Here is a 27,781-nt window from a genome sequence, read left to right on the forward strand (position 1 = left end):
ATGTATGTTTTGTTTTTTGACCTGTTGCATAATAATGTCACATTTGCAGTCATGTGGATATTCGGGAACAATTGCATTCTTGCTCGTTATCATCATTAAATACAAGAACTCGCACAAGGTATGTTTTTGTATCGAAGAAAGTTTGAGTCTTAAATCAAAATTAATCCTCTGTCTATATTTGTTCTTCATGAGAGCAAGTGCTAAATCCCCACTTTTACAAAGGTGCATTGTCGAAAACGACAGTAATTTAGCACGATTTAAGGCAGCAGACTGCATGCAATCTATCATATGCATGCTGCTTGTGTGGATACAGTCATTTTTTACTTCAAATGATGAGGTAATTTGATTAAATGTACTGGATTTACGACATTTTGGCAGTTAGAAATACATGCTCGATTTTAATATTATTTTAAGGTAGAATTAAATTAACTACTCAGCATTTTGTTCGCGTACCCCCTTTTGTCACCTCACGTACCTCAGTTTGGGAACCACTGGGCTAGTGCAATAAACAGTTTCACAGAGAGATATCACGTCATCAGATAATGACTTAACAGAGAATATTCATTGAGTAATCATTATGTAATAACTATCTATGTCACTGTGTTGTGATGAGGTTAATGTGATGAAACTAAATGGATGAGTGGTGTCTTGAGGTACAAATAATGGAAATGTTTTTATATGTCCCAAAGTAGGTGATCCATCTGTCTTGGCATGGCTCGGGATTTCAAGCCTGGCGATTTGATTTTTGCAAAGATGAAGGGTTATCCCCACTGGCCTGCAAGGGTGAGCAAACACAACTAAATGACCATAATTTCTGTCATTATTATTATTATTATTATTATTATTATTATTAATTAGGGGTGTAATGACACACTCAGCTCACAATTCGATACATATCACCCACTAGAGGACGTCAGGCCCTCAGGCCACCCTCATGAAGTCTGTTTCTGATTGTTTGGTCAGAGACATTCACACCAGTGGCCTGCTGAAGGTCATTTTGTAGGGCTCTGGCAGTGCTCATCATGTTCCTCCTTGCACAAAGGAGCAGATACCGGTCCTGCTGATGGATTAAGGACCTTCTACGGAGCATAATACTTGGCTATTGCAAATGGAAAGATTTTAGCCAATCACAGCAGTGGGTGTTTACACTGAAGTCTCACAGCAGACACGCCTCTTAAAACAAACAGCATTCAAATAAGAGGGCTAAAATCAGGGTAGGAAAAGCCTTTTATTTCTAAATTATGACCATTTTGATGTAAAAATCATACTATCGTTATAAGTGCACCCCAGGAAACATATAACAATAAAACAATGCCGTTCATGACCCTTTTAATAAAGAATTTAAAATATTTCAAGATTTAATTGAAACTTTTGTATGTAAATTAACAATTGACTATAGGTATCACTGAACAATAAAACTGAATTTTAACATGAAAGTATAATTAGGATAGCTGAAACCTAAGAGAGAACTTCTTAAAGCAGTAAAACAATGGTGACTCCAGAATAAAAGTATTCACAGGGCTCTATGCTAACATTTTTCTTTAGGAGCACTTGTGCTCCTAATAAAAAAAAAAATTAGGAGCACAGTCAAATTTACGAGCACTTTCTGATCAATAACAGACACTAACTTCCCCATTACAGGGCGATATTTGCCCCTTTAAATTAATTTCCACAGGCATTTTTACCATTATAAGAGCATTTTTTTTTTCCTAATCTTATTAAATGTATGCATCATATTTCGTCGATTTCTTAAATTAAATAGAAAATTTGTTTTTAAATGTTAAACAATAAATTCAGTTAGAACAATAAGACCCAGTCAGGCTGTTACCTATCAAAATAAATCATCAAGAATCTTTGCACTGCAGAGGTGGCACAGAAGCTCCATCTGAAGTGGTTTTTAGACACTTATTTACATAGACTGCTTAATGCAGCTCATTGGTAAATAATGTTGTACGAATGTTTTTAAATATAATTTTGAATTTAGAAATATGTCAAAAGTTAAACTTTAAAAGTTTAATATTTTAAGAAAAAAACAGTCTATGTAAAGTGTAAATATGGAAATAAATGTATTACTTACCGCCAGTAGGTTGCGGTAAATCTTAATGTGCGAGTCATTCATTCAGTCGTTCAAAACGCAGATTCATTCATTCACCGTTGCTTGGAGATGCGCAACAGTTCTGGTGTGGCTTTGTTTGAAACTATTTTCACGAAATAGAGCAAAAACAGACATTATTGTGTCTAATGTTAAATCACTTAATATCAACGTGTTTATTGGCCTTCAATAAGATCGGTAAAAATCACATTTGCAATCATGCCAATACTCTGAGAAACAGGAGTATACTCGTGTGATAGTATTTAACTTGGATGGGCTACATATTAAGCTTGCTGCGATTTTTTAAAATAGTAATAAAAATAATTTAGTTTAGTTAGAGAACAGATACAGTTAAAAACTGAACGCGTCTGCTCAATTCAGTGAGAGCTGAACGAGAGTCGCAGAAGGAGTCAGATTTCACCTCACTTCGCCCAATTCGCCTCTCTGAATGACGATGGATGAAGATTTGGTTGCAAAGCGAAATGTAAACGCATATTTAAGCGAGTTTGTCATTGTACTTTTTGTTGTTGTTGTTGTTGTTGTTGTTGTTGTTGTTTTTTTTGTGTGTTTTTCATTAAGAATAATAACGAACCCACCCACCATTCAAGCAGTTGCCGCCTCCGAATTGCCGCTACTTCAAAAGAGAAAGTAAAATGTTTTTAGTAATTTTTGGTGCCATTTTTGCCCTCAAGCCCCCGTTAATTTCCGACCTTGCTTATGATAATACAAATGTATTTCCAGGCTGAAACCGCAGCATGAGACGGTCTCGTTTCACCTTGTAAACAATAGCCTATTTGAAGTGTAGTCCATCGCGCAAGTCTTTTGCACTTGCTCTGCTGACTGAAGCAGCTTCTTTGAATGAAAGCATGAAAAGCAGCCCATTGCCGTGCGAAACATAACTCTTGTTCAGTGTAGATGCATTTTAGGAGGTGTACTTTTTGTTTCAATTGTATTATAGTTCTATTCATGAGAATCGATTGGGTCACTCGCATCAGTGCGCCTAAATATTTTTTCACACTCGCACGCAGTTATTTTCAGGCGCAAATGCGAGCGAAATGCTCGCACTGTAGAGCCCTGATTCATTATTCTGAACTTGAAAATACAGAATTATGCTAGCCTATACATAGGCTATAAATAATGATAGCCCTTTTTTACTGGTAAAATCAGACATTTGGCATTATCAGGACCCACAAATATTCCCCCATTGCATTATTGTATATTATATTCAACATTAAATATAGTAGTTTAATGTAGTAGCCTACTGTTACTGAAACTCTGTAAATATTCATTTTTTCTAACGCAGTACACTCGCGCCTTAAATGCAGGCATTCGCTGATTCTCTTACACAGACAAGCCAGATTAATGCACTTACATAAGAATAAACAATCTAAAAGTTTTGAATCATCATACTACCAAAACCAAAAACACGATATGGTAAGTTAAAATATGGTTTCACTTCGAGGAGTGCCGCTTTAAATGATGTTTGTGCTTTCACTTTGAAGAGAGCCGCTCCAGCGCGTATGTGCTTCAGATGATCAATAGCAGTTCTAATTGCAAAGCGTGTCAAAATGACTCTTCCCAAACTTTATTAGTTCATCCAAAAATTTTAAATTCGTGTTTACTACAGTATGTGCGTTGTAAATCTGTTCATCATATAAAGCCATCGTGTCTCCTCAGAAGACTTGGATTTGGATTAGCCAGCTCAACTTATTTTTTATGGTGCCTTTATAACCTTTTAACCTTTTTTTTATTTATTTATTTATTTATTTTTTGATCTTTTAAGTTTTAGTGAAATTGACTTTAAATAGAGGGACAGAAATCTCTGATTTCATAAAAAAATATCTTCATTTGTGTTTGGAAGATGAATGACAATCTTAGGTTTAAAACGACATGAGGGTGAGTACATGACAGAATTTACATTTTTGGGTGAATTATACTTTATAAATACTATAAGCTGAGTCTTGGAAAAAACTAACTCTATATTGTGAGTCATATCGTTTACATCAACAATATCGTTGCATTTTTATATTGCGAAATCTCAATATAACGATGTATCGTTACACCCCTATATTAATTTGTTTATTATAGGCTACTCAAATGTCACTGTCTGATTTAATGTTTAGTACTTTGCTTCTAAATGTTTACGTATGCTGCTGTTTCATGTTTTACATATGCCACTGTGCAATTTCAGATCGATGAGATTCCAGATGGAGCCGTCAAACCGTCAAATATAAAGTTTCCTATCTTCTTTTTTGGCACTCATGAAACGTAAGTAGAAATTTGTCAAACTTTAAGTGATGAATTGTTGTGGAGCTTCAAATGGTCAAAATCGAAATGGCATGTTAATTCAAGACCTGGGGCCTGATGTATAAACGTTGAGTATACACAAAAAAGGCATTAAAATGTGCGCATGCAATTTTCTACGCATACATCAGGATTTAAAAAAATAAACTTGGCGTAAATATGTGCGCACCATCCGCACACTCTAGACCAGTGGTCGGCAATAGGCGGCCCGCGGGCCAAAACTTGCCCGCCGGCAATATTATCTGACCCATGCCCGCAGCCAGATTATTTTGATAGTTGCTGGTTCTGAAATAGATCTTCATCTCGTGGTGCCGTCTATTATCACCGTGTCTACACCAGACGCAAATTTTTTCGCATCGCGTTGCGCCGCGCCGCAATAGCTCAAAGCTGTCTGCACTGAACGCGACAAATCAACCGTTGCAAAGCACTTGGACTACGTCAGAAACAGAACGGGGAATCCGTTTACTGTCTGGAATGTGCTGTTGTGTGACTCGCGTCGCACCGCGCCGCATCCAGTGTAGACAATATTACTGATTATAATGGGTTCTATTATCATTTGAGGCGTCGCATTGCGCCATTCGCGTCCAGTGTAGACACGGTGTTATATTCTTTGAAAACAGCGACAACTTTGTTGCAGATAAGACACACCGGCTTTGTATTCACAAAACTAGGTAGGATGAATGCATAGTTGTCTTTCAATTCTTCTTTGTATTCCCTTATTTTCACTATCAACTTTCCTCTTTAGACTCTTCTCTCACCAGCTAGCTCAAATGTTAACATCACTCTGCACACGACGTAAAAGCGTACCTCCAGCACACAAACAATTTAAAATAAATGCAGTTTAGTACGTGAGGATGCCAAGGAATAATTCTCAGTGTAAAAGTAGGCTACGTCAAATAATTATTACAGTAAGTAAGGCTCCATTGTGCAACAAGCAAATTAAAATGATACACATTTATTATTCACAATATGGAAAGGGGAAATAAAACATAGTTCGTTAAGAGCATGACTCAAACATGCTATTAATGGGTTTATTCAAGTCCTCATTTATTTTTAAGTCCTCTTAGTTATTTTTTTTATCCATTCTGCATCTCCCACATATGTGTGTTTTAGCAAGGCGGTCTGTGTTGCAAGTTGGTGAATGAAGATACTTGCCAGGTCACTACTCTGCTTTATTAATTTATCAAGTGTAAAACCCGGACATTGCCACACAAATGTGGCTTTTTGTTAATGACTGTCCTACTACAGGATTTAACACAGAGTATCAGCTCTCTACCAGTTACAAAAGACACTGTAACAGTCTGTCACAGGCAATTCTAGTTGCATTTTTTATCAATTAACATAAATTATCCTTTGACTATGTTCTGGCCCGCCATCTAGTGGCGAAAATTTTTCGCCCGATGCCAAACTTATTTGCCGACCCCTGCTCTAGACCGTGCATACGTGTACGTGTGTTACTGAAGTAAACATGATTTTAATATCTGTTTTCCATTTTATATACACATAAACACATTAAATATTCCACTCTCATTAATGGAGTTAAGCACTCAAATTACATGAAGTCATTATCCAGAAGTTAAACAAAAATTGTATGAATTTAGATATTGTATTGTTAAATATTGTAGTAGATGTGCTGCTTTTGAATACTTTTCCTGTGGCATGCTACATTTTAATGCTTTAATGACAGCAAAGCGTGGTAGATGCATAATAATTCCTCTTTAAACTAAATTGCAGAACTTATGTTCTGAGCAAATATTTCTTGCAAGAACAGTGATCAGTGATGCGCACTTTTGTTCAGTGGTAGAATGGTCTATTGGCTGGTTTGAAAAGGTCTGATGACAATACTGTACAACCACTGCTGCACGGAGGTGTGCTGCTGATGTCTTGTGCAGGCAGGCAGTATCTTAGTGATAACTCCTGTGATCTTCCCAACATAATGAAAAATAGGGAAGGATAGAATTTGACGGAAACTATGATTTGCGTTTTTTTTTTTTTTTTTAAAGATGCTTTGTCAGTGACGCACTGATTCAGACAATTGTATTTACACTGCAAAAAAATAAGGCCTATCTGTTTCTATTAATAATATTCTGTATAAGCATCCTAATTCATATGTTTACCTTATAGGCAACATTGCATAAATTTGATTTGTTTAAAACTATATTACAAATACTATTTGGCCAGTTTTCTCTGAAAAGTATTTTATACAATTTTGCTTTTACAGATATTTTGATAAATTTATATAGCCTATATTTATTCTAAAATAAGAGAACGATTTTTAAATGATTTTTAGCAATGTAATGTGACTGCACAAATGGCATTTGTAGTAGGTATCTCAATTTCCTAATTTCCTTGTACTGTTAAATATGTTATCATGTGGATGGGAGTATGCATATGAAAATATGCAGAGGAGGATATGCATAGTAAAACTAGGCGTTGTAAGCTCCATATTTGGTTATTTCGGGGAGGAGATGGGGTGTAAAGGCATGTATGCACAATCTTCCACTGACTGGTTTTTATAAAGGGAATTTTGTGCAGGTTCTGGTATAATTACTTTTTTGAAGTAACAAAAAGTAATTGATAATGTAATTAGTAATTAGTAATTGTTGTATTTAAAATACTTTTCTAATTACTCTGTCTGAAAAGTAATTTAATTACTCAATAAGTAACTTACTAATTACTTCTTAAAATCCCTATAAACCTTGACCGGATAGACAATAGAAAGGAAACTCTTTTTAATAATTTAGTCAAACATGGAATAGTTTAGCCTTTTATAGCTTATTAAAACATATACTATAATAGTTTTATTTACTTTATAATACTTAAATTTTTTTTAGTAACAAATAGGGATGTCACTGTACCAAAAATCTAGTAGTCTGTACCGATACCACCAAAAGTGCACAATTCTCGATACCACGGTAAAAAATATATAAAAATACAAATAAAACAATGCTATATAATTTTTTCCAGGTAGGTCTAATAGTAGTAAGTAAAAATACCACAGAAATTGAATAATCAAATATAAAATAACTCTGCATAGTCATAACTGTATAAATTAAATATAGATTAATCCTTATTAAAGCTTTTTTGTTGTTTGATTATCATTTATAATACAGACAGCCAATAGTAGACAGTAGCATGTTTTAAAGGCTGCTGTCACTAAGACTTAATAGACGCAGACAATATGCTGTTACACATACTGTTCACATTCACATAACCAAAGCGAATATACACCAAGACGGGCATTTTGACATAACTGTGTGTGTATTTGAACGTTTATGTGTAATAAACCGCAAAAATTTGACACTCACGAGAGGCGACTATGTGTGTGCGCTTTGGCTGAGAGCGCACTGACTGAAGACCGTCTCTCAGAGAGCGCACGCAGTTTTTTTTTTTTTTTTTTTTTTTTTTTTTTTCTCCCTAGGACATAGCTTACATTTTACCTTAATGTTCTTGCCTACCTGTGTCAGAAAAGTGAAGTAATTGGAATATTTCCATTCTGCAAAACAGGCACTCGCTTCTGCCGACATCTTCAGACAGCGACTATGCAGCCAAATGGTCACGCACAACTGCACTACAGCTAACAATTTTAAAGAGGCAGTGTTGACTTTTACCTTTAGACGACAAATTTAGATTTTAAATTCAATATTGATTTAAACAGAACTGTCGAACTAATTTACAGTATGTAACGCAAGTACATTATAAGTAACTGTAATTAAATTACCTAAAAATGAACAGTAATCCCTTACTTTACTTTTTCAGTGGATAAGTAATTTAATTACAGTAACGCGTTACACCCAACACTGATAGGCACACTTTTAGGATGAAAACTGTGAAGTTTTATACATTGAGCCCCAGATCCTGCAGTTAAGTTATGGATAATAATATAGATGTAATAGTTATGTATTGTGTGCTTTCTGGTTAATCTTTCAGAGCATTCTTGGGTCCCAAAGACATCTTCCCCTATTTGACTAACAAAGACAAATATGGCAAACCAAACAAAAGGAAGGGTTTCAATGAAGGCTTGTGGGAGATTGAAAACAACCCTAAAGTGGAGCTTAACGGACATAAGGTGCTGTTGTCTTGCTGTTTGAGATGGAAAAATTAGATGGTTAAGGCTTTGTGGGAGGTGTTGATACTATTTTCACTCTATGCACAAATGCAATGGACTCAAGTGTGCGCACAGTAATCCACCAATGCATACAAGAGATCCACACATATGGCAATACACAAATACACTTGTAGGGTTCCTACACAGTTTGAAAAAGTATGGAAAGTAAGGAATTTGATTTGAGTAATTCCCAGGTCTGGAAAAGTATGGAAAAATATTGTGTTTCCAGACTATTGCCTCTGTTCAGTTTTCTAAAATATAAAATTAAGAATTTCTAAAAATAAATGTATCATACAGGCTGAGTTAGAAATATCAATGTTAATCTATTCTCATTTTTATGAATGTCAATTCTTAAATCTCAAGAATGGATCTTTTAGTCTGTTTTCAGTTGATGAATGAACAAAACCTCCCATCCAGTAATCACAATAAGCTTCGAGCTTTGTTATTTTTGATATTAAGTCTCAGCTTTCAAATTCTGCCCTTTATATTATGAAATTCAAACACTCTTTGGCGCTCTTTAATGTGTGGTGACGAATTGCTGTAGTGCTGTAGTTAGGGGTGGGCGATATGACACAATTCATATTTCATGATATGAGAAATTTTATTTCACGATAACGATATACACTGCCCGGCCAAAAAAAACGACGCTGTTTGGATTTAAATAGGCATATGCTTAAGAGTCTGACTAGATCATTATTGCAGTATGTTTTTAGCATGTTATATGTTTGGCAACAGTACTTTTAACAGTACTCCACAACTGATGGAGTGTGTAGATTTTCATTTCTTAAACAACCATGTAGGAAGATACATCATGGCCATATTCCAAGATGACAAAGCCAAGATTCAGGCTCAAATTGTGAAAGAATGGTTGGGAGGGTGCATGAAGAATTATTTTCACACATGAATTGGAACCTCTGAGTCCAGACCTTAAATTCATTGAAAGTCTTTGGGATGTGCTGGAGGAGACTTTACAGAGTGCTTACCTCTTGCATTGTCAATACAAGATCTTGACCAAAAATCAATGCACCTTTTGATGGAAATATGTTGTGATGTTATTTCCATCAAGAGGTGCATCAGTTTTTGGTCAAGATCTTGTATTGACAATGCAAGAGGTGAGTGAGCACTCTGTAAATTCTACTACATGGTTGTTCAATGAAAAGGTCTGGACTCAGAGGTGCCAATTCACATGTGAAAATGATTCTTCATGCTCCCTCACAAACATTCTTTCACAATTTGAGCCTAATGAATCTTGACATTGTCATCCTGGAGTATGATCATGGTTCCTACATGTTTGTTTAAGAAATGAAAAGCGCTACACTCCATCAATAGGGGTAGGAGAACTGTTGCTAAACATATAACATGCTAGAAACATAATAATAACAGCAATAATGATCTAGTCATAAACTCTTAAGCATTTGCCTATTTAAATCCAAACAGTGAATTTTTTTTGGCCGGGCAGTGTATATCACAGTATAGGTATTTTGTGTTATTTTATTTAATTTCTGTTATTAAAAAGGAAAAAAGAAGCAAATTACAAACAATAGGACAAATCCAATAACAAAAATATGTCTGTTTGCAATGCCATCTCTGTTTGCAACCTGCAATTGCCATTATTTGCGGAATTATCATTTTTACGTGGGTTGTGCATCGGCACGGCTCCTCAGCGCGGATGAATCTAATGTTTTGAGAATGTGCTGCTGCCAGTCACTGCAATGGTGGATACTGTACAAGTACTTCGGAATCACAGATTGTAGTCTTGGAAGTATGACCAAAATACAAAATAAGAATTTTCACAGGAAAATGCCATTTGAACAAGTAATGAATCTGCCACTTTTGTTGTGACCAACTGAGGAAAAAAAAGCATTACAATAAATCACACTACCAATGGTGATTTAAATCTAATGATCACTTAGCTCATATCACTTCAAACCGTGCAAATTATTATTATTGTTATACTTTGTTGTCAAATTGTTAATGTTAACAACATGAGCATTGCATGACTACGTGTATTTAGTGTGTATTAGCATTACCTGTAGATTTAAATTTCTGTACAGTCTAATCTCTAATGTTAATTTGTAGCATTAGTTCTTTATGTAAACAGACGTGACGTAATGACGCAAAGAGGAACAGAGGCATGCTCGAATTTCCCGTGGAAACCTACCAGTACCACTTAAATTAGAAAACATTATTACAAGTTTACCGTTGCGGTTTGGGCTAAGGTAAGGAGATTATTTTTGAGCACTGCAGTGTTAATTTTGACAGCAAATTTTAATTTAATTTTAGTCAGGGATGGGCAGTATTTATGATACATGTATTTCAAATACGTGTTTTAAATACAAAATAGTATTTTGTAATTTGTATTTGATAGGGTTGATGAAAATGGCTTTAGATTTTGTATCAAAATACTTTAGAGTTTTGTATTTTTATAGTTTTAAAATACTGTAAAATACTTTGTAAGAAGTCTACATTATGACATCACAAAAATGCGGCCTCTGATTGGTACATACTCAGTAGTTTGCCCAGACTTGTTGAGATCAGAACAGATGTTAGGTTTTGGTGTTCGTTTAAGTAGCCTAGGCTAAATAGTTTACCAATTTACATAATGTTCTTGAAAACTATTATACCGAGCAGCAGCCCCCTATATTTATGATTAATAGTCAATTTATTAATTAGTTAGAAACTAGTTGCTCTGAATACAGGTGCCATCAGTTGTCTTCTTATGAATGACTTGTTTGTCATTGAGTCAGTGTTGCTGATGCAAAGTAGGCCCTTTGTTACCAAACACAAAGTAACTAATTTAAACATTCTTGGAAACATTTGGGATAATGTAAGTACACAAGTCAACAAAATATATAACATTGTTCTAGTGGTTTTGGATATTTTAATCCAAAAATCCTACTGTAGGCCAATTGATGGAAGATTTGCGAAGAAATTGAATGCTTCCTTGTAAAAGTATTTTTTGGTATTTTTAAAATACAAAAATACAGTAGTTTATTTTGATACATGGTGTGGCTGCTGTATTTTGTAGTTTATTTTGATACACTTAAAATTAAAGTATTTGGTATTTTATTTTAAAATACATTTTGATGTATTTTTGCCCAACCCTGGTTTAATCATAGTCTTTCGACTAAAATGGCATTTAGTTTTAGTCATATTTTAATCATCGGAAATTGTTTTAGTTTTAGTCTAGTTTTAGTCGACTAAATCTACAGTAGATTTAGTTGACTAAAATCTAATTTAGTTAAATTGTAATGCATTAAGTAAGCATTTCTCTAACAATACACAGATGCAATACACTGATATACATCTGATATTCTCCAAACTTATGTTCACTTAAGACAACCAACTGTACTTTACTTGCAAAAGCGGACAGTTTTCAGACCGTTCAAGTGCAAAAAGACACGAAAGAGAGCTCAATTTAGTACTTGTCATTTCAATTTAGTTTTTGCTTGTAAATGTCTATATAGCTTTTTATTTCTGTTTTAGTTATTTTAATACATCAGGTTAAGCTAAAGCTTGGAAACTAAATGAAGTAAAATAAGTTTACATTTTTTATATATTTATTTCAGTTAACATTTATTTGAAGTAATGAAGATATTTTTATGGTTTTAGGATTAATTAACTATAATAACTTAACTTATACTTGTAAAATATATTGAATAATGTGTCAAATAATGTTCTTAGTCTTTCCTTCCTGTGACAGAATATACAGTAGTTTACTATGAATTAAATAGAAATTAAATTAAGTTAAATACAATTTATTGTATAAACAAAATAACAACAATAATAAATAATAATAATAAACCATCCCGAAATACACTGTGACTCTTGTTCTGAAATGTCTGCGGTCTGTACTGTAGATGCAGGCTGCTCATTTAAGTTCAGGTGAGGGATAATAAAATGTGTTCTTACAACCGTCTAAAACATATTACCGTATAAACATTGTATAGTAAACATTGTCATAATTCATCTACATTAGCTCATAAGCAATCGCTTGGCATAAATGTGCGCTATTCATTAATTGAGAAGCAGTCTGAAGTGCTGCTAGACGAACCTGTAGAGTGCGCAACAGCGCCGCTTTTCCCGCGGTTAGATCAGCACGTTACACTTCAAATGTGCGCATCTTCCACCCAGTACAGCAGTCCTGACTGGATATCTTCCCAAATTGTCCCTCTCTATCATTTTCGTATCGTTTTCATTTGTTGACGAAAATTAGAGTAGATTTTAGTCATAGTTTTAGTCATTCAAAGCGCATTTTTTACCGTGAAAAAAATGTTGTTGACGAAAATTATGACAAATTATTTGTCAATGGAATTAACACTGGAACACTGGTTGGTTATGTACTTGCTCAGAAATTGATTTTGGATCATTTTTAACCAAAAAAGTTACGGACTGCAGCTTTAACATGCAGTTAGAATTCGTACTGAAATTTAATAATCAAATGTAAAAATAACGTATTGCATAGTCTTCACTGTATGAATTAAATATTTAATTATTCTTATTAAAGCTAAAAAAGTTATTCAGTCAAGAGCAGTAAGTTATTTTCTCATCTCATTTGTTATTTTCTCACAGAGCAGCAGGTATACTGGGCTGCTGTCACTATAAGACCATGGATGCATGGATCCATTAATACTGATACACATCCGATTTACACCCAACTGTTTACCTGATGGGCATTTTGACATAATTCGACCATAATTCGACGTGTGTATTCGACCATTCATCGCAATAAGATATTGCATTGAGTGCTTTTTCACAGCTTATTGTTAATTTTTGTTAGTATTTTTATATTTTCTTTGTTAATATTTAATTAATATTGTAAGTATTAATATTTAATGTATGTTTGGAAAAAAAAAAAAATCTGTTTTTCTATGACAGCCACTATTTAAATGTTTATATTTTAAAAAAACAAGTAGAAACATAATTATGACATTAAAAAATTATTCTATTATTATTACAAAAACTTCCTTATGTATAACTTAAATGTAAGTAGGCCTAACCTATATAAATGAGTTAATTTTAATTTGTAATATTATAGTAATGTACCAACTGGGGTTCCTTGTATAGATTACAGACTTGGTTGAGACTTTTTTTTTTTTTTTTTTTTTCCCTTGAAAATTTGCCATGTACTGTACCTGATACCAGTCGTTAGCCAAAAATAATTCACAAAAGAATGGGGAAAAGAGAAAAGAACGAGACCGTGCCAAATTAAAAAAAGAAACAAAATATAACCAATCTTACTAAACAGAAAACAGAACTTCTAATCTAACTCAACCATCAATATTCACAAAAAAAACCTACATTGAACAAAAAGAAAAATCTTCAGCGTCCAAGGCGCCCTAAATACACTACCCTTACTAAAACCAAAAATACAAAAAGGGGCACGTGTCACTAAACTAGTGTTCTATACAAAAATTGATAGCTCAGTGTGGCACATGTATATCACGTGATATCTTACCTGTTCTTTATCTCTTTCTCCGTTTAGTAATGTCGTTTTATCAACCAGATAACAGAAACGGCGAGAAACACCAGAGAGAAAAGATCGAATGGGCCATTAACACTGACTTATCAAAGAATACAGACTTAACTAACAAAGATTAACACAAAGATGGTACAGGGCAAAACAAGCACACGAGTCAACCACCAAACAACAAAAGAATGTGTGGCGTGCCGGAGAACTCCCGCTTCCTGCACAGGTGCACTCTTTAATCATCAACTAGGGTGCCCTCATTGGTGAAGTTGTCGTCACCACGCGTCACGGTGATTGGCAAAAGATTTGACCACTCAGGTACCGCATTACCCTGCTGAAACGAAAGTAAAGACAAAGAAAAAGAGAAGAGGGAAGAAAACAAAAGCAAAATACCATTCCCAAAACAAATAATAACATGGGACGTAACAAAGAGCAAGCCCATCAACACGCCTTAGGCTTTACGGAAGTCGTCGGCAGCACTGCCCAGGTCACAGGACTTCACGAAATCAACAATGTCACCAAAGAAGTGTGTTTTTGATTGTGAGGGAAAGATAACCTTGCTTCCCAAAGAACCCAGCGTTAAGTGGAGCTGAGAGTTTTGTGCTCACGCATTACATTGACGTGCTCTCAATATTTATATATTTTATTTATTTATTTATTTATTAAAATAGCCATAGAAACTGATAGTTGCAATCACTTTTTTTTTATTGGTTAAAATGAATGGAGAATATCTTGTGTTTTTCCGTGGCTGCTCGAGCCCTCGGGATCGGCGCTTATGGTTTCATAAACAAGGGCCAGTTCTACGCTGGATTTACAGATTGTTTGAAACTGAAAGATGGAGCAGTCACAGCGGTAATGATCCTGGTCATGAGTCTGAACCGCAGGTGGTGAGTAAAAGTGCTTCAAATGTCTGACTGTTTTGTTGGCAATAGGCGCCCAAGTGCATATAATGTAAACAAGACAAATGTAGTGAATTCATAAATTCATTATTCATCATTCACTATACGTTATATTCATTATAGTGATTCAAAAGTTATCCAGGGGTAATGCGATGGTGTATTGTGTGTTTAAATACATTTGTTTAGCTGACCATTGATAGCTTGCAGGTGTTTGCTACGCAAAAGCCGCGCATACTCGTCACTCTTTAGCTTCGCTCACACGGCACAATGATTCACATGACTAAAGTGTCACGATAAAGTGTTCTGTTTGCATGTAGAAATAAAAGCAATGTTTTCATCTACAGTGGGTATGGAAAGTATTCAGACCCCCTTAAATTTTTCACTCTTTGTTATATTGCAGCCATTTGCTAAAATCATTTAAGTTCATTTTTTTTTTTCTCATTAATGTACACACAGCACCCCATATTGACAGAAAAACACAGAATTGTTGACATTTTTGCAGATTTATTAAAAAAGAAAAACTGAAATATCACATGGTCCTAAGTATTCAGACCCTTTGCTCAGTATTTAGTAGAAGCCCCCTTTTGATCTAATACAGCCATGAGTCTTTTTGGGAAAGATGCAACAAGTTTTTCACACCTGGATTTGGGCATCCTCTGCCTTTCCTCCTTGCAGATCCTCTCCATTTCTGTCAGGTTGGATGGTAAACGTTGGTGGACAGCCATTTTTAGGTCTCTCCAGAGATGCTCAATTGGGTTTAAGTCAGGGCTCTGGCTGGGCCATTGAAGAACAGTCACGGAGTTGTTGTGAAGCCACTCCTTTGTTATTTTAGCTGTGTGCTTAGGGTCATTGTCTTGTTGGAAGGTAAACCTTCGGCCCAGTCTGAAGTCCTGAGCACTCTGGAGAAGGTTTTCGTCCAGGATATCCCTGTACTTGGCCGCATTCATCTTTCCCTCGATTGCAACCAGTCGTCCTGTCCCTGCAGCTGAAAAACACACCCACAGCATGATGCTGCACTGTTGGGACTGTATTGGACAGGTGATGAGCAGTGCCTGGTTTTCTCCACACATACTGCTTAGAATTAAGGCCAAAAAGTTCTATCTTGGTCTCATCAGACCAGAGAATCTTATTTCTCACCATCTTGGAGTCCTCCATGCGGGCTTTCATGTGTCTTGCACTGAAGAGAGGCTTCCGTTGGGCCACTCTGCCATAAAGCCCCGACTGGTGGAGGGCTGCAGTGATGGTTGACTTTCTACAACTTTCTCCCATCTCCCGACTGCATCTCTGGAGCTCAGCCACAGTGATCTTTGGTTTCTTCTTTACCTCTCTCACCAAGGCTCTTCTCCCCCGATAGCTCAGTTTGGCCGGACGGCCAGCTCTAGGAAGGGTTCTGGTCGTCCCAAACGTCTTCCATTTAAGGATTATGGAGGCCACTGTGCTCTTAGGAACCTTAAGTGCAGCAGAAATTTTTTTGAAACCTTGGCCAGAGCTGTGCCTTGCCACAATTCTGTCTCTGAGCTCTTCAGGCAGTTCCTTTGACCTCATGATTCTCATTTGCTCTGACATGCACTGTGAGCTGTAAGGTCTTATATAGACAGGTGTGTGGCTTTCCTAATCAAGTCCAATCAGTATAATCAAACACAGCTGGACTCAAATGAAGGTGTAGAACCATCTCAAGGATGATCAGAAGAAATGGACAGCACCTGAGTTAAATATATGAGTGTCACAGCAAAGGGTCTGAATACTTAGGACCATGTGATTTCAGTTTTTCTTTCTTTAATAAATCTGCAAAAAATGTCAACAATTTTGTGTTTTTCTGTCAATATGGGGTGCTGTGTGTACATTAATGAGGAAAAAAAGTGAACTTAAATGATTTTAGCAAATGGCTATAATATAACAAAGAGTGAAAAATGTAAGGGGGTCTGATTACTTTCCGTACCCACTGTATATACAATAAAATATTTAAATATTCACTCTGTTTAAATTGAGACACTCCCTGTTTTTTTTTCTTTTTTTTTTTTCTTTATCATGTCCCCATGGAAACACTGTTCGAGATATCAAAAGTATCTTCACAATTTAGCATCTTTAGGGTCTTGGTATGATTTTACTTTTAAAGTTTAAAAGAAGGTTGGTGCCACTTACATAAATCCCCTAGGACGAGTCCTTCAAAATCCATAGCATGCCATTTTTAAACAATCCAAAATGGCTGACTTCCTGTTGGGCGGAGCTAATGAAAGTTGATAAGAAATATGTTTGTCATGTTAAGGACAATGTCCCTACCAAAATTCATTATTATCAGACAAAATCTGTGGCAAACACAGAGATGAATAAATTTGGAAATGTTAGGGGGTGCTACGGAGTCATCTGGCCACACCGAAAACAAATGAACAAATAATTGCTAAATGATGCTAAGCTTCTACAAGTGTGCACAATTCTGTGAGTTTTCACATATTCCAAAGGGACCAAATATGCATTTTCGAACTAGGGGGTTCTGTGGAGCTGATGAGGCATGTCTGATTCGCAGTATCAAATAAAAAGAGGTCCTAAGAAAAATTTATCTGATAACTTTCATGAGTTTTTAACCATGGTAAGACCCTCAAAATGTAAAAAAAAAAAAAAAAAAAACTCACATTCCACTGAAGATGGCTGACTTCCTGTTGGGAGGAGTGTGGTGTGAATCACATGAATCTCTTTGAAGGAGTAGTTAAAAATTCAGGGCCTGATTTTTTTTTTTTTTTTTTTTTTTTTTTTTTTTTCCAAGAAAATTACATTCAAACTAAAATAGCTGATTTCCCGCCTCAGATGTCCGTTTTTCTAATTTAATTATCCCTACCAAGTTTCTAGCCAAGTTTCAATTACTGCCTTTGTTCTAGAGACACACAAGATTGCATCCAAACGGGAATTAATTAATTCTCCTGCTAAGAAAAAGCCTAAAGACGACGAACGCCTTCACAACTGAGCGCCATAAAGTTAAGTATGTCAGCGATTTTTTTTTTTTTTTTTTTTGTGAAGAGATATCGACGATTTTCTACTGGATTTGTTGGAAATGGATGTCAAATTGTTCAATGACAAATTTGACTACATGCAGGCCACGGTGCGGGATATCAAAAAGGACTTGATTGCTAGCAAGTCTCGCCTAGAAGAGCTTCAGGAGAAGTTACGAAAATCATGTCCAAACAAAATGATCTTAGGTTGGTGGGGCTGTGTGAAGGAGCTGAAGCAGGGAATGCAATCCAGTTCTTGCGGACCCATATTCCAAAGTGGATACCAGCCCTACAAGGGAAGACGATTGAGATTGAACGTGCGCACCGCCTATACTCAAATGATGATTCCTCCAGGAAAAAAAACGCACACTTTGATTTTCCACCTCCTCTGCTACAACGACCGACAAGCGATCCTACAGGGAGCTAGAAGCTCATCATCTCTGAGCTATGAAGGGGGCAGCTTACGATCCTTTCCTGACTTTTGCAAGTGAACGTCTCAAAAACGAAAAGCTATGGCTGAAGGAAGGAAACGTCTTCAACAACTAGGCATTGAGTCAGTCCTGCTCTACCCTGCGCTAGTCAGTGTGTGAAACAGCCAGGAGCATTTGCTTCTCAAAACCCCGGGAGACCTAGAGAGATTCTTCTCGTCGCTAGGCGTCACAACGGAGATGGATACGGCCTCGTCTGCAGAGATGCCTAAGGACTAAACACAGCCTTTTTGTTCTGTGTAATAGCACTTTAAGTAGGGGTGTAAGTTTATGTATCGCTGTGTTGGACATCCAGATGTGCAGGACACTGGCATCTGAGTATATCTGTATTGTTGGAGTGCATGGCCTTGAATAGTTTTACTTTCCAGGCAGGTAAGAGGGTGTGTTTTATCTCTCTGCATGCTGCCATTAGTAGTATGTTATTTGGTTCTTTGGTTGATTTAACAATTACGTTGTTAGAAATACCAGGATTTGCTGTATTTGTTTATAATATTATTTACGTATTTCGAAGAGGTGGGCTTATTGTCGATGTGTATGGTTGCTATGGTAACCTTTGCCTTTCGTTTGTTTATACCATGACAATTCCAGGATGAGGGATTTTTAATGTGATATTGTGGAACGCCAATGGTTTGAATTCTCCCATTAAAAGATCAAAATTCCTAGATTACTTACATTGCAAGCGAGCTGACATAGCCCACATACAAGAATACCACCTTAAGGCTTCCGACACGACTCTGTGTCAGAATAGACATCATAAACTGATAGCGTCCTCATCTCATAATAGTGCTTCGAGTGCATTTGTTATACTTAAGAACAGAAGATTCCTGTTCCTAATAAAGAAAACGGGAGGGGATGAAAATGGGTGGTTTACATATGCCTCGGGATAATGGAATAATTTAAAAATTGTTTTTTCTCTCAGTTTGAGATTGTGTTGTGTGGAGATTTTAATTTGTTAATGGATCCACTCTTAGACCATAGCAGCCCAAAAGTGTATAACACACCTAAAGCGAAGCTGTCATTACTTAGGATGTGTCAATCTCTCTGCCTCATAGATATTTGGAGACTCCTGAATCCACATGGAAGGCACTACACTTTTTTTCGAATGCACATATAATTTTTTTCTAGAATTGACTTTTAAGGCAGTTATTAGGGGACGTATCATTCAATTTGCAGCGCATTCCAAGAAACTTAAAGCACAAGAACTTTTGGAGTTGGAAAAAAGCATTAAAAGGCCTGAAACAAAGATAAAACTTCAAGTGACACCTAGTGGTCTTCGAGAATTAACTCAGCTGAAATATAGATATAACACCATTGTGTCTCAAAAGATTGAATTGTTGCTATTCAGGACAAGACAGACATATTTTGAGTCACGAAATAAAGCAGGAAAACTTCTGGCTAATTATATAAAGCACAAGGAGTGTTCTTCCATTATTCCATCTGTTAGGTCTTCTAGGGGAGATATATATACTACTGCTACAGATATAAATAATACATTTAAAGAATTTTATATAGATCTTTACAAGTCGTCATCATCATCAACTGATGAGGATATTAGCAGATTCCTGGAACCGTTAGATCGCTCTAAACTGTCAAATGAACAGAAGCAACTTCTTGACTCTGATATAACTCTAGAGGAAGTGATTGAGGTGATCAGAGCATTGCCTACAGAAAAAGCTCCTGGTCCGGATGGTTTCCCCGCAGAATTTAAGGAACACGTTAAAGACCTTGCTCCTTTAATGCTAGAAGTCTTTATGGAGGCATTTCAGAGGGAGGAGTTACCACCAACGTTGTCACAAGCTCTAATTAGTCTTATACTTAAAAAGGATAAGGATTCAAGTGATTGTAAAAATTACTGCCCAGTATCACTGATTCAACTTGATATAAAAATCTTGTCAAAAATCCTGACTAATCGTTTAAATAAAGTTATATCATCATTTATACATGTGGATCAAGTAGGGTTCATTAGCGGTAATAGCTCTTCTGATAATATTCGTTGGTTTATTAACATTATGTGGTCAGTAAGGGAGGAACAGACCCCAATTGCAGCCATCTCATTAGATGCCGAGAAGGCTTTTGACATGATGGAGTGGAGGTACCTTTTTAAAATTCTAAAAAGTCTATGGGTTTTTAAACACGTTTATAAGATGGATTAAATTATTGTACAAACAACTGGTAGCAGTGGTACAAACCAATGGATTAATTTCTGAGTATTTTTTACTAGGTAGAGGAACACCGCAAGGCTCTCCACTCTCCCCGTTGCGGTTTAGTCTTGCTTTGGAACCTTTAGCTGCCGCAATTAGAAAAAACGCAGATTTTCCTGGCATTGTAGCAGGGGGACAAATACACAAGCTTATGCTTTATGCAGATGACATTTTATTATTTGTCACTGATCCTGGTAGGTCTATACCTGGTCTCCTTACAATAATTGACATTTTTTTCTAAATTGCCAGGTTATAGGTTGAATTGGTTTAAATCAGAAGCCCTTGCACTGACGACTGCATTTTGCCCTGTCTCAGCTTTTCATCCTGGCATGTTCCAATGGACTAAGTCGGGTATTAGAGATTTAGGAATTCTATTTCCCCCAAATTTAAATGACTTACTGAGAGCTAATTTCGACCCCTTAATGAAGAAGATTTCCTGCGATATGGATAGATGAGCTCCACTCCATATGTCAATTGCTGGAAAAGTCAATGTAATTAAAATGAGTTGTACGCAAAAATTTAATTTAGTCTCTCCCAATACAAACCGTTTTACTACTTTAAACAGTTTGACAGAATATGTAAGGTTTTTATTTGGAATGGTAAGCGTCCTCGGATGCATTCTAATAAGTTACAGAGACCTGTTGAGAAAGGTGGTCTAGTCCTGCCTAATGTTTTATTTTATTATGCTTTCAGTCTCAGACACCTGGCTCATTGGTCACTGACGCCTGAGCGAGCTCCCCCTTGGTATACGATTGAATAATCTGTCTTGCCTTCGATCTCATTATTGCAGAATCTGTCCAGTAAACTGGATAGTGAGGTGAAAAAACATCCTATTATTTCACATTTGCATACAGTATGGTTAAAGATTTCCCATCTGCATAGCTCTGACCCTTACTTGAATGCTTGTTCAAGTATATGGTTGAACCCTAAACTGTGTATTAATAAAGCCCCCTTTCTATGGAGGGAATGGATTAAGAAAGCTGTTATTATATTAAGTGACCTTTATGAAAATGGTAGTCTGAAGTCATTCAGAACGCTTACGTCAGTAGTATGGTATATCTAGATCTCAGTTTTTCCGGTATTTACAGTTATGACATTTACTTTGTACTACTTTTGGTTCTAGTACACAGCCTCCTAAAACAGCAGACATTCATTGTATGATAATTTCAGCATATGGGAAGGGTCATGAAGACATATTACTTCTGGTTGATTTAAAATCACGGTGATGGAGCGTTATTAGCTCTTAAGAAAATATGGGAAAGAGATTTGAATTTAACATTTGATGACGGGGAGTGGCATAGAGTTTTAGAATGTCAAGACGTCATCTAGGGATGCAAAAATATGCCTTATACAGTTACCTTATACACACACCGAAGGTGCGGAGGCACCTATTGTATCCGTTGGTGTTCTTTTTTTTTTTTTTTTTTATTCTTCCTCCGCTCTTGAGTCTATGGCAGCCCATAGAACTGCTTGCGGGAAAGTTGTTAAATTTGGCACACTGTTAGAGGACAGTCTGAACTGTGCCCATAGCAAATTTGGAGTCTCTAACTCAATCCCTCTAGCGCCACCAGCTGTCCAAAGTTGCACTCATGTTTATGTTAATAACTTTTGAACCGTAAGGAACAAAATTCTTTTTTCCTCTGATTCCTTGGGTCAAGATGAATCGTTTGCACCCTATGACGTCATTTTCCGTCATGAAAAATTTTCCACCATGTTGAATTTTCTTTTTCGAACTCCTCCTAGGCCGTTACTCCAATTTTCATGGAAATTGAACCAGATCATCTTTAGACCTTGCCAACAAAAAGTTATGGAATTCAAGTTGATTTCTCAAACCGTTTTTTAAAAAACACGCAAACGAATTTTATGTAGCGCTTGCGAAAATAGACATAAGGCTGTATCTCTGCAACGCTCTATCGTATTCAGACCAAACTTGGTACATGTTATCACAAGCATGTCCTGAGGCAACATGCAGTGTTTCGGCGCAGCGCCACCTACTGGTCCAGAGATATGAAAAATGGCTATTTTTGCTTATAACTTCTGATGGTTTGTCCAAAAATCATAAATTTCAGGGCATCATGCTGAGTCAAATGATATCCAATTTTCCCATATCGGCCATTTTGAATTTTGTGCTAAAATGCTGTATTTTATGAACGCATTAGCGTATCGTTACGAAACTCAGTATGGGTCATCAGGACAATGCCCTGAAGGAGTCTGAGAAGTTTCGGACCAGTGCCACCTAGTGGAGATTTTTTTTTTTTCATATGCTTATAACTTTTGATCTGGTCGACTTATTTTCACGGGACTCAAATTCTAAGACTCCTGAATCCTTGACGAGTCCAACGATACCAAATTTGCTAGGTTTCGACTTACGGTTTGTGCGGCGTGGTGATTTAGTTCTTAAAAAACGATTGCGAATATCTTCGAAAACGTTAGTCCAATCGAGACGAAACCAGCGTAGGAAACACAGAACCTAAGCTGATTAACTAAGTGTCACAACCCAAATGTCAAAATTTTGATAGGAAGTGGCAAAAAAATCAAAACAAAGTTGTTCATGGGTCATTTTTTATGATCTCATACATATAAATGTCTATAACTCGAAAACGAAATATATAAAAATGAAATGAGATATTTGCACCAAATTTAACACACACATGAATGGGGTCACCCTGAGGACACATAAAAAAATTGGTTGGATTGTGCCTCTTGGTGGCGCTAGAATTGAACAAAACATGAAATTTCCATAAACTTCAATACAGTATTATGATATAAAATGCTATATTATATGAATGCATTGATGTACCATTACGAAACTCAGGATGTGCCATCGGCACCATGCTCTGAAGGCACACAATAGGTTTTGAGACAGCGGCTCCTTGTGGTCATTATTAGGACTCCTTTAAATTTAGTGGTTTCTTTAGTTAGATGATAATGATGTACACATACACAATTTTTATATATATATATATATATATATATATATATATATATATATATATATAATTTTTTTTTTTTTTTTTTTTTTTTTTTTTTTTTATAATTATTACAACACAAAAAAGATTAAAAATGACATACAAACTCTTTGCTAATTTTTCAGTTTTATAATGTGACGGTCTTAAGTTTCTCCTTTATGTAATATGTATAGAAGTTATACTGTTAAATATATGTATTGTTTGTAGAATTCACACAAAATTGCTCATTCATATAGGTCATGGATCAACATAACTTTCCGTTTTGTCTCATTTTCCCTTTTGCAGTGTAACCGCATGGGAGACAATGTCGTAACTTTGTTTTAAAAACTGGGTGGGACAGGAGTGTGTGTGTGTGGCCTGGTAAACCCTACATTATGGGGACAAAATATCCCTACAAAGATAGCAATATCTGAAAACCTTGTCCTTTTGGGGACATTTTTTGGTCACTATGAGGAAAACAGCTTATAAATCATACAAGTGATGGGTAGGTTTAGGGGTAGTGTAGGGGGATAGAATATACAATTTGTACAGTATAAAAATCATTATGTAAATGGAAAGTCCCCATAAAACATGAGAACACAACAAGTGTGTGTGTGTGTGTGTGTGTGTGTGTGTGTGTGTGTGTGTGTGTGTGTGTAACATTACGATGTCTAGAAATCAATTTTAATTTATCGACATAGAGCTCATGTTTAATGTGATGGTTTCATCCTTACATTTACAATAATCAGTGTTGGGTAAGTTACTTCAAAAAAGTAATTAATTACTAATTACATCATCAATGTTGTATTTAAAATACTTTTCTAATTACTCTGTCTGAATAGTAATAGTAGGCTAGTAAGTAAAAATTCCACAGAAATTGAATAATCAAATAAAATGACTCTGCGTAGTCATAACTGTATAAATTAAATATAGATTAATCCTTATTCAAGTTTTTTTCTTTTGTTGTTTGATTATCATTTATAATACAGACAGCCAACAGTAGACAGTAGCATGTTTTAAAGGCTGCTGCCACTGAGACCTAATGGACGGAGGCAATATGCTGTTACACATGCTGTTCACATTCACATAACCAATGAGAATATACGTCAAGACGGGCATTTTGACATAACTGTGTGTGTATTTGAACGTTTATGTGTAAAACCACGGAAATCTGACACTCGCGAGAGGCGGCTATGTGTGTGCTCTTTGGTTGAGGGCGCACTGACTGAAGACCGTCTGTCAGAGAGCGCGTGAGTAGTTTTTTCTCTCTAGGACATTTTACTGTAATGCTCTTGCCTACCTGTGTCAAAAAGTAAAGTAACTGGAATATTTCCATTCTGAAAAACAGCGACTTGCTTCTGCCGATATCTTCAGACAGCGACTATGCAGCCAACTGGTGCGCTCAACTGCACTACAGCTAACGATTTTAAAGAGGCAGCATTACCTTTAGATGACAAATTTAGATTTTTTAATTCAATATTGATATATACAGAACTGTTGAACTAATTTACAGTATGTAACGCAAGTACATCATAAGTAACTATAATTAAATTACCTAAAAATGAACAGTAATCCCTTACTTTACTTTTTCAGTGGATAAGTAATTTAATTACAGTAACGTTACTGTTACTTAGTAACGCGTTACACCCAGCACTGACTATAATACAATATGTTGTTAGTCCTGTGATTCTTCATGTTAGTAAATAAATACTTAGATCCGCTATTACTGTTTGTGAGTTCTAATGGTCTGGCGGTAGAACTTTTCTTGGATTCTAAACCACCCTTTTTTTCTTTTTTTTCCCCCTCATTGAAACCAAAGATGTTCATCAGTGATATATCAATATCAGGGACACGTTTCTGTGCACAAATAGTGTCGCTGTAACGGATAGTTGAAGTGCTCGTCTGAGCATGAGCCACCGCCACTGATAACAGCGGCAACCCAGCAAACATGCCAGTGTGGGCCCACTAAGTGTGGGTTTTCTCTGGGACAGTGTGGGCAAGAGCAAACCCTTTGGGGCCCCATAAAATCCCACATAGGCCCCCAGTCGGTTAGCCCATGTGGGGCCCTTAGCTCCGGGGCCCATTGCAGGTTTACTGTGGGCAACCCACCATGTTCACAGCACAGTACAAGTTAAATTGTTGTTTTACGATTAAATGCTCAAGGCTCAGGGTTAATCAAACTATTTTTAATGATCCAGTAAAATGTCACCAGTGTCATTACATTCAATAGCCCATCCCATACTTAACTAAAACTGCACACAGTCAACAAGATAGCAAGACAAGTAATGTCTTTACCTGTTTGTTTGTAGCTCTTGTAGCTTGTAAGTCAGACTGAGACCATTTTAGTTTAAACACCATTAGACTTCATACATATATTATATACACACACACACAGTGGGTACGGAAAGTATTCAGACCCCCTTAAATTTTTCACTTTGTTATATTGCAGCCATTTGCTAAAATCATTTAAGTTCATTTTTTTCCCTCATTAATATACACACAGCACCCCGTATTGACAGAAAAACACAGAATTGTTGACATTTTTGCAGATTTATTAAAAAAGAAAAACTGAAATATCACATGGTCCTAAGTATTCAGACCCTTAGGTGCTGTCCATTTCTTCTGATCATCCTTGAGATGGTTCTACACCTTCATTTGAGTCCAGCTGTGTTTGATTATACTGATTGGACTTGATTAGGAAAGCCACACACCTGTCTATATAAGACCTTACAGCTCACAGTGCATGTCAGAGCAAATGAGAATCATGAGGTCAAAGGAACTGCCTGAAGAGCTCAGAGACAGAATTGTGGCAAGGCACAGCTCTGGCCAAGGTTTCAAAAAAATTTCTGCTGCACTTAAGGTTCCTAAAAGCACAGTGGCCTCCATAATCCTTAAATGGAAGACGTTTGGGGCAACCAGAACCCTTCCTAGAGCTGGCCGTCCGGCCAAACTGAGCTATCGGGGGAGAAGAGCCTTGGTGAGAGAGGTAAAGAAGAACCCAAAGATCACTGTGGCTGAGCTCCAGAGATGCAGTCGGGAGATGGGAGAAAGTTGTAGAAAGTCAACCATCACTGCAGCCCTCCACCAGTCGGGGCTTTATGGCAGAGTGGCCCGACGGAAGCCTCTCCTCAGTGCAAGGCACATGAAAAAACACCTGAAGGACTCCAAGATGGTGAGAAATAAGATTCTCTGGTCTGATGAGACCAAGATAGAACTTTTTGGCCTTAATTCTAAGCGGTATGTGTGGAGAAAACCAGGCACTACTCATCACCTGTCCAATACAATCCCAACAGTGAAGCATGGTGGTGGCAGCATCATGCTGTGGGGGTGTTTTTCAGCTGCAGGGACAGGACGACTGGTTGCAATCAAGGGAAAGATGAATGCGGCCAAGTACAGGGATATCCTGGACGAAAACCTTCTCCAGAGTGCTCAGGACCTCAGACTGGGCCGAAGGTTTACCTTCCAACAAGACAATGACCCTAAGCACACAGCTAAAATAACGAAGGAGTGGCTTCACAACAACTCTGTGACTGTTCTTGAATGGCCCAGCCAGAGCCCTGACTTAAACCCAATTGAGCATCTCTGGAGAGACCTAAAAATGGCTGTCCACCAACGTTTACCATCCAACCTGACAGAACTGGAGAGGATCTGCAAGGAGGAATGGCAGAGGATCCCCAAATCCAGGTGTGAAAAACTTGTTGCATCTTTCCCAAAAAGACTCATGGCTGTATTAGATCAAAAGGATGCTTCTACTAAATACTGAGCAAAGGTTCTGAATACTTAGGACCATGTGATATTTCAGTTTTTCTTTTTTAATAAATCTGCAAAAATGTCAACAATTCTGTGTTTTTCTGTCAGTATGGGGTGCTGTGTGTACATTAATGAGGAAAAAAAATGAACTTAAATGATGTTAGCAAATGGCTGCAATATAACAAAGTGAAAATTTAAGGGGGTCTGAATACTTTCCGTACCCACTGTATATATATTAGGTCTAATGGGGTTTAAACTAAAATGGTCTCAGTCTGACTTACAAGCTACAAGAGCTACAAACAAACAGGTAAAGACATTACTTGTCTTGCTATCTTGTTGACTGTGTGCAGTTTTAGTTAAGTAAAACCCGATTCCAAAAAAGTTGGGACACTGTACAAATTGTGAATAAAAAAGCAATGCAATGATGTGGAAGTTTCAAATTTCAATATTTTATTCAGAATACAACATAGATGACACATCAAATGTTTAAACTGAGAAAATGTATCATTTTAAGGGAAAAATAAGTTGATTTTAAAT

At 36.5% G+C, this 27,781-nt stretch overlaps 2 protein-coding genes across 21 annotated transcripts in view; one reads left to right on the forward strand and one right to left on the reverse strand.

Moving 5' to 3' along the window:
• Positions 1-27,781, forward strand: part of psip1a (PC4 and SFRS1 interacting protein 1a) — a 105,057-nt gene that overhangs the window by 27,193 nt on the left and 50,083 nt on the right. For 9 of the 20 annotated variants that reach the window (XM_051896730.1, XM_051896860.1, XM_051896869.1 and 6 more), the window contains 3 exons: positions 690-783; positions 4,284-4,360; positions 8,327-8,465. The exons of 1 other annotated variant lie outside the window; for it this stretch is intronic. In XM_051896730.1, the coding sequence (XP_051752690.1) occupies positions 712-783; positions 4,284-4,360; positions 8,327-8,465 (288 nt within the window). In that variant the 5' untranslated portion in view covers positions 690-711. Of the gene's footprint in view, positions 1-689; positions 784-4,283; positions 4,361-8,326; positions 8,466-27,781 lie in introns of those variants that run through there. 10 more of the 20 variants (XM_051896786.1, XM_051896794.1, XM_051896756.1 and 7 more) reach the window with 4 other exon arrangements.
• Positions 1-27,781, reverse strand: part of LOC127514149 (uncharacterized) — a 358,601-nt gene that overhangs the window by 6,745 nt on the left and 324,075 nt on the right. The gene's annotated exons all lie outside the window — the stretch shown is intronic.

This window comes from Ctenopharyngodon idella, chromosome 1 (genome assembly GCF_019924925.1).
Source record: "Ctenopharyngodon idella isolate HZGC_01 chromosome 1, HZGC01, whole genome shotgun sequence".
Lineage (NCBI taxonomy): Eukaryota > Metazoa > Chordata > Actinopteri > Cypriniformes > Xenocyprididae > Ctenopharyngodon > Ctenopharyngodon idella.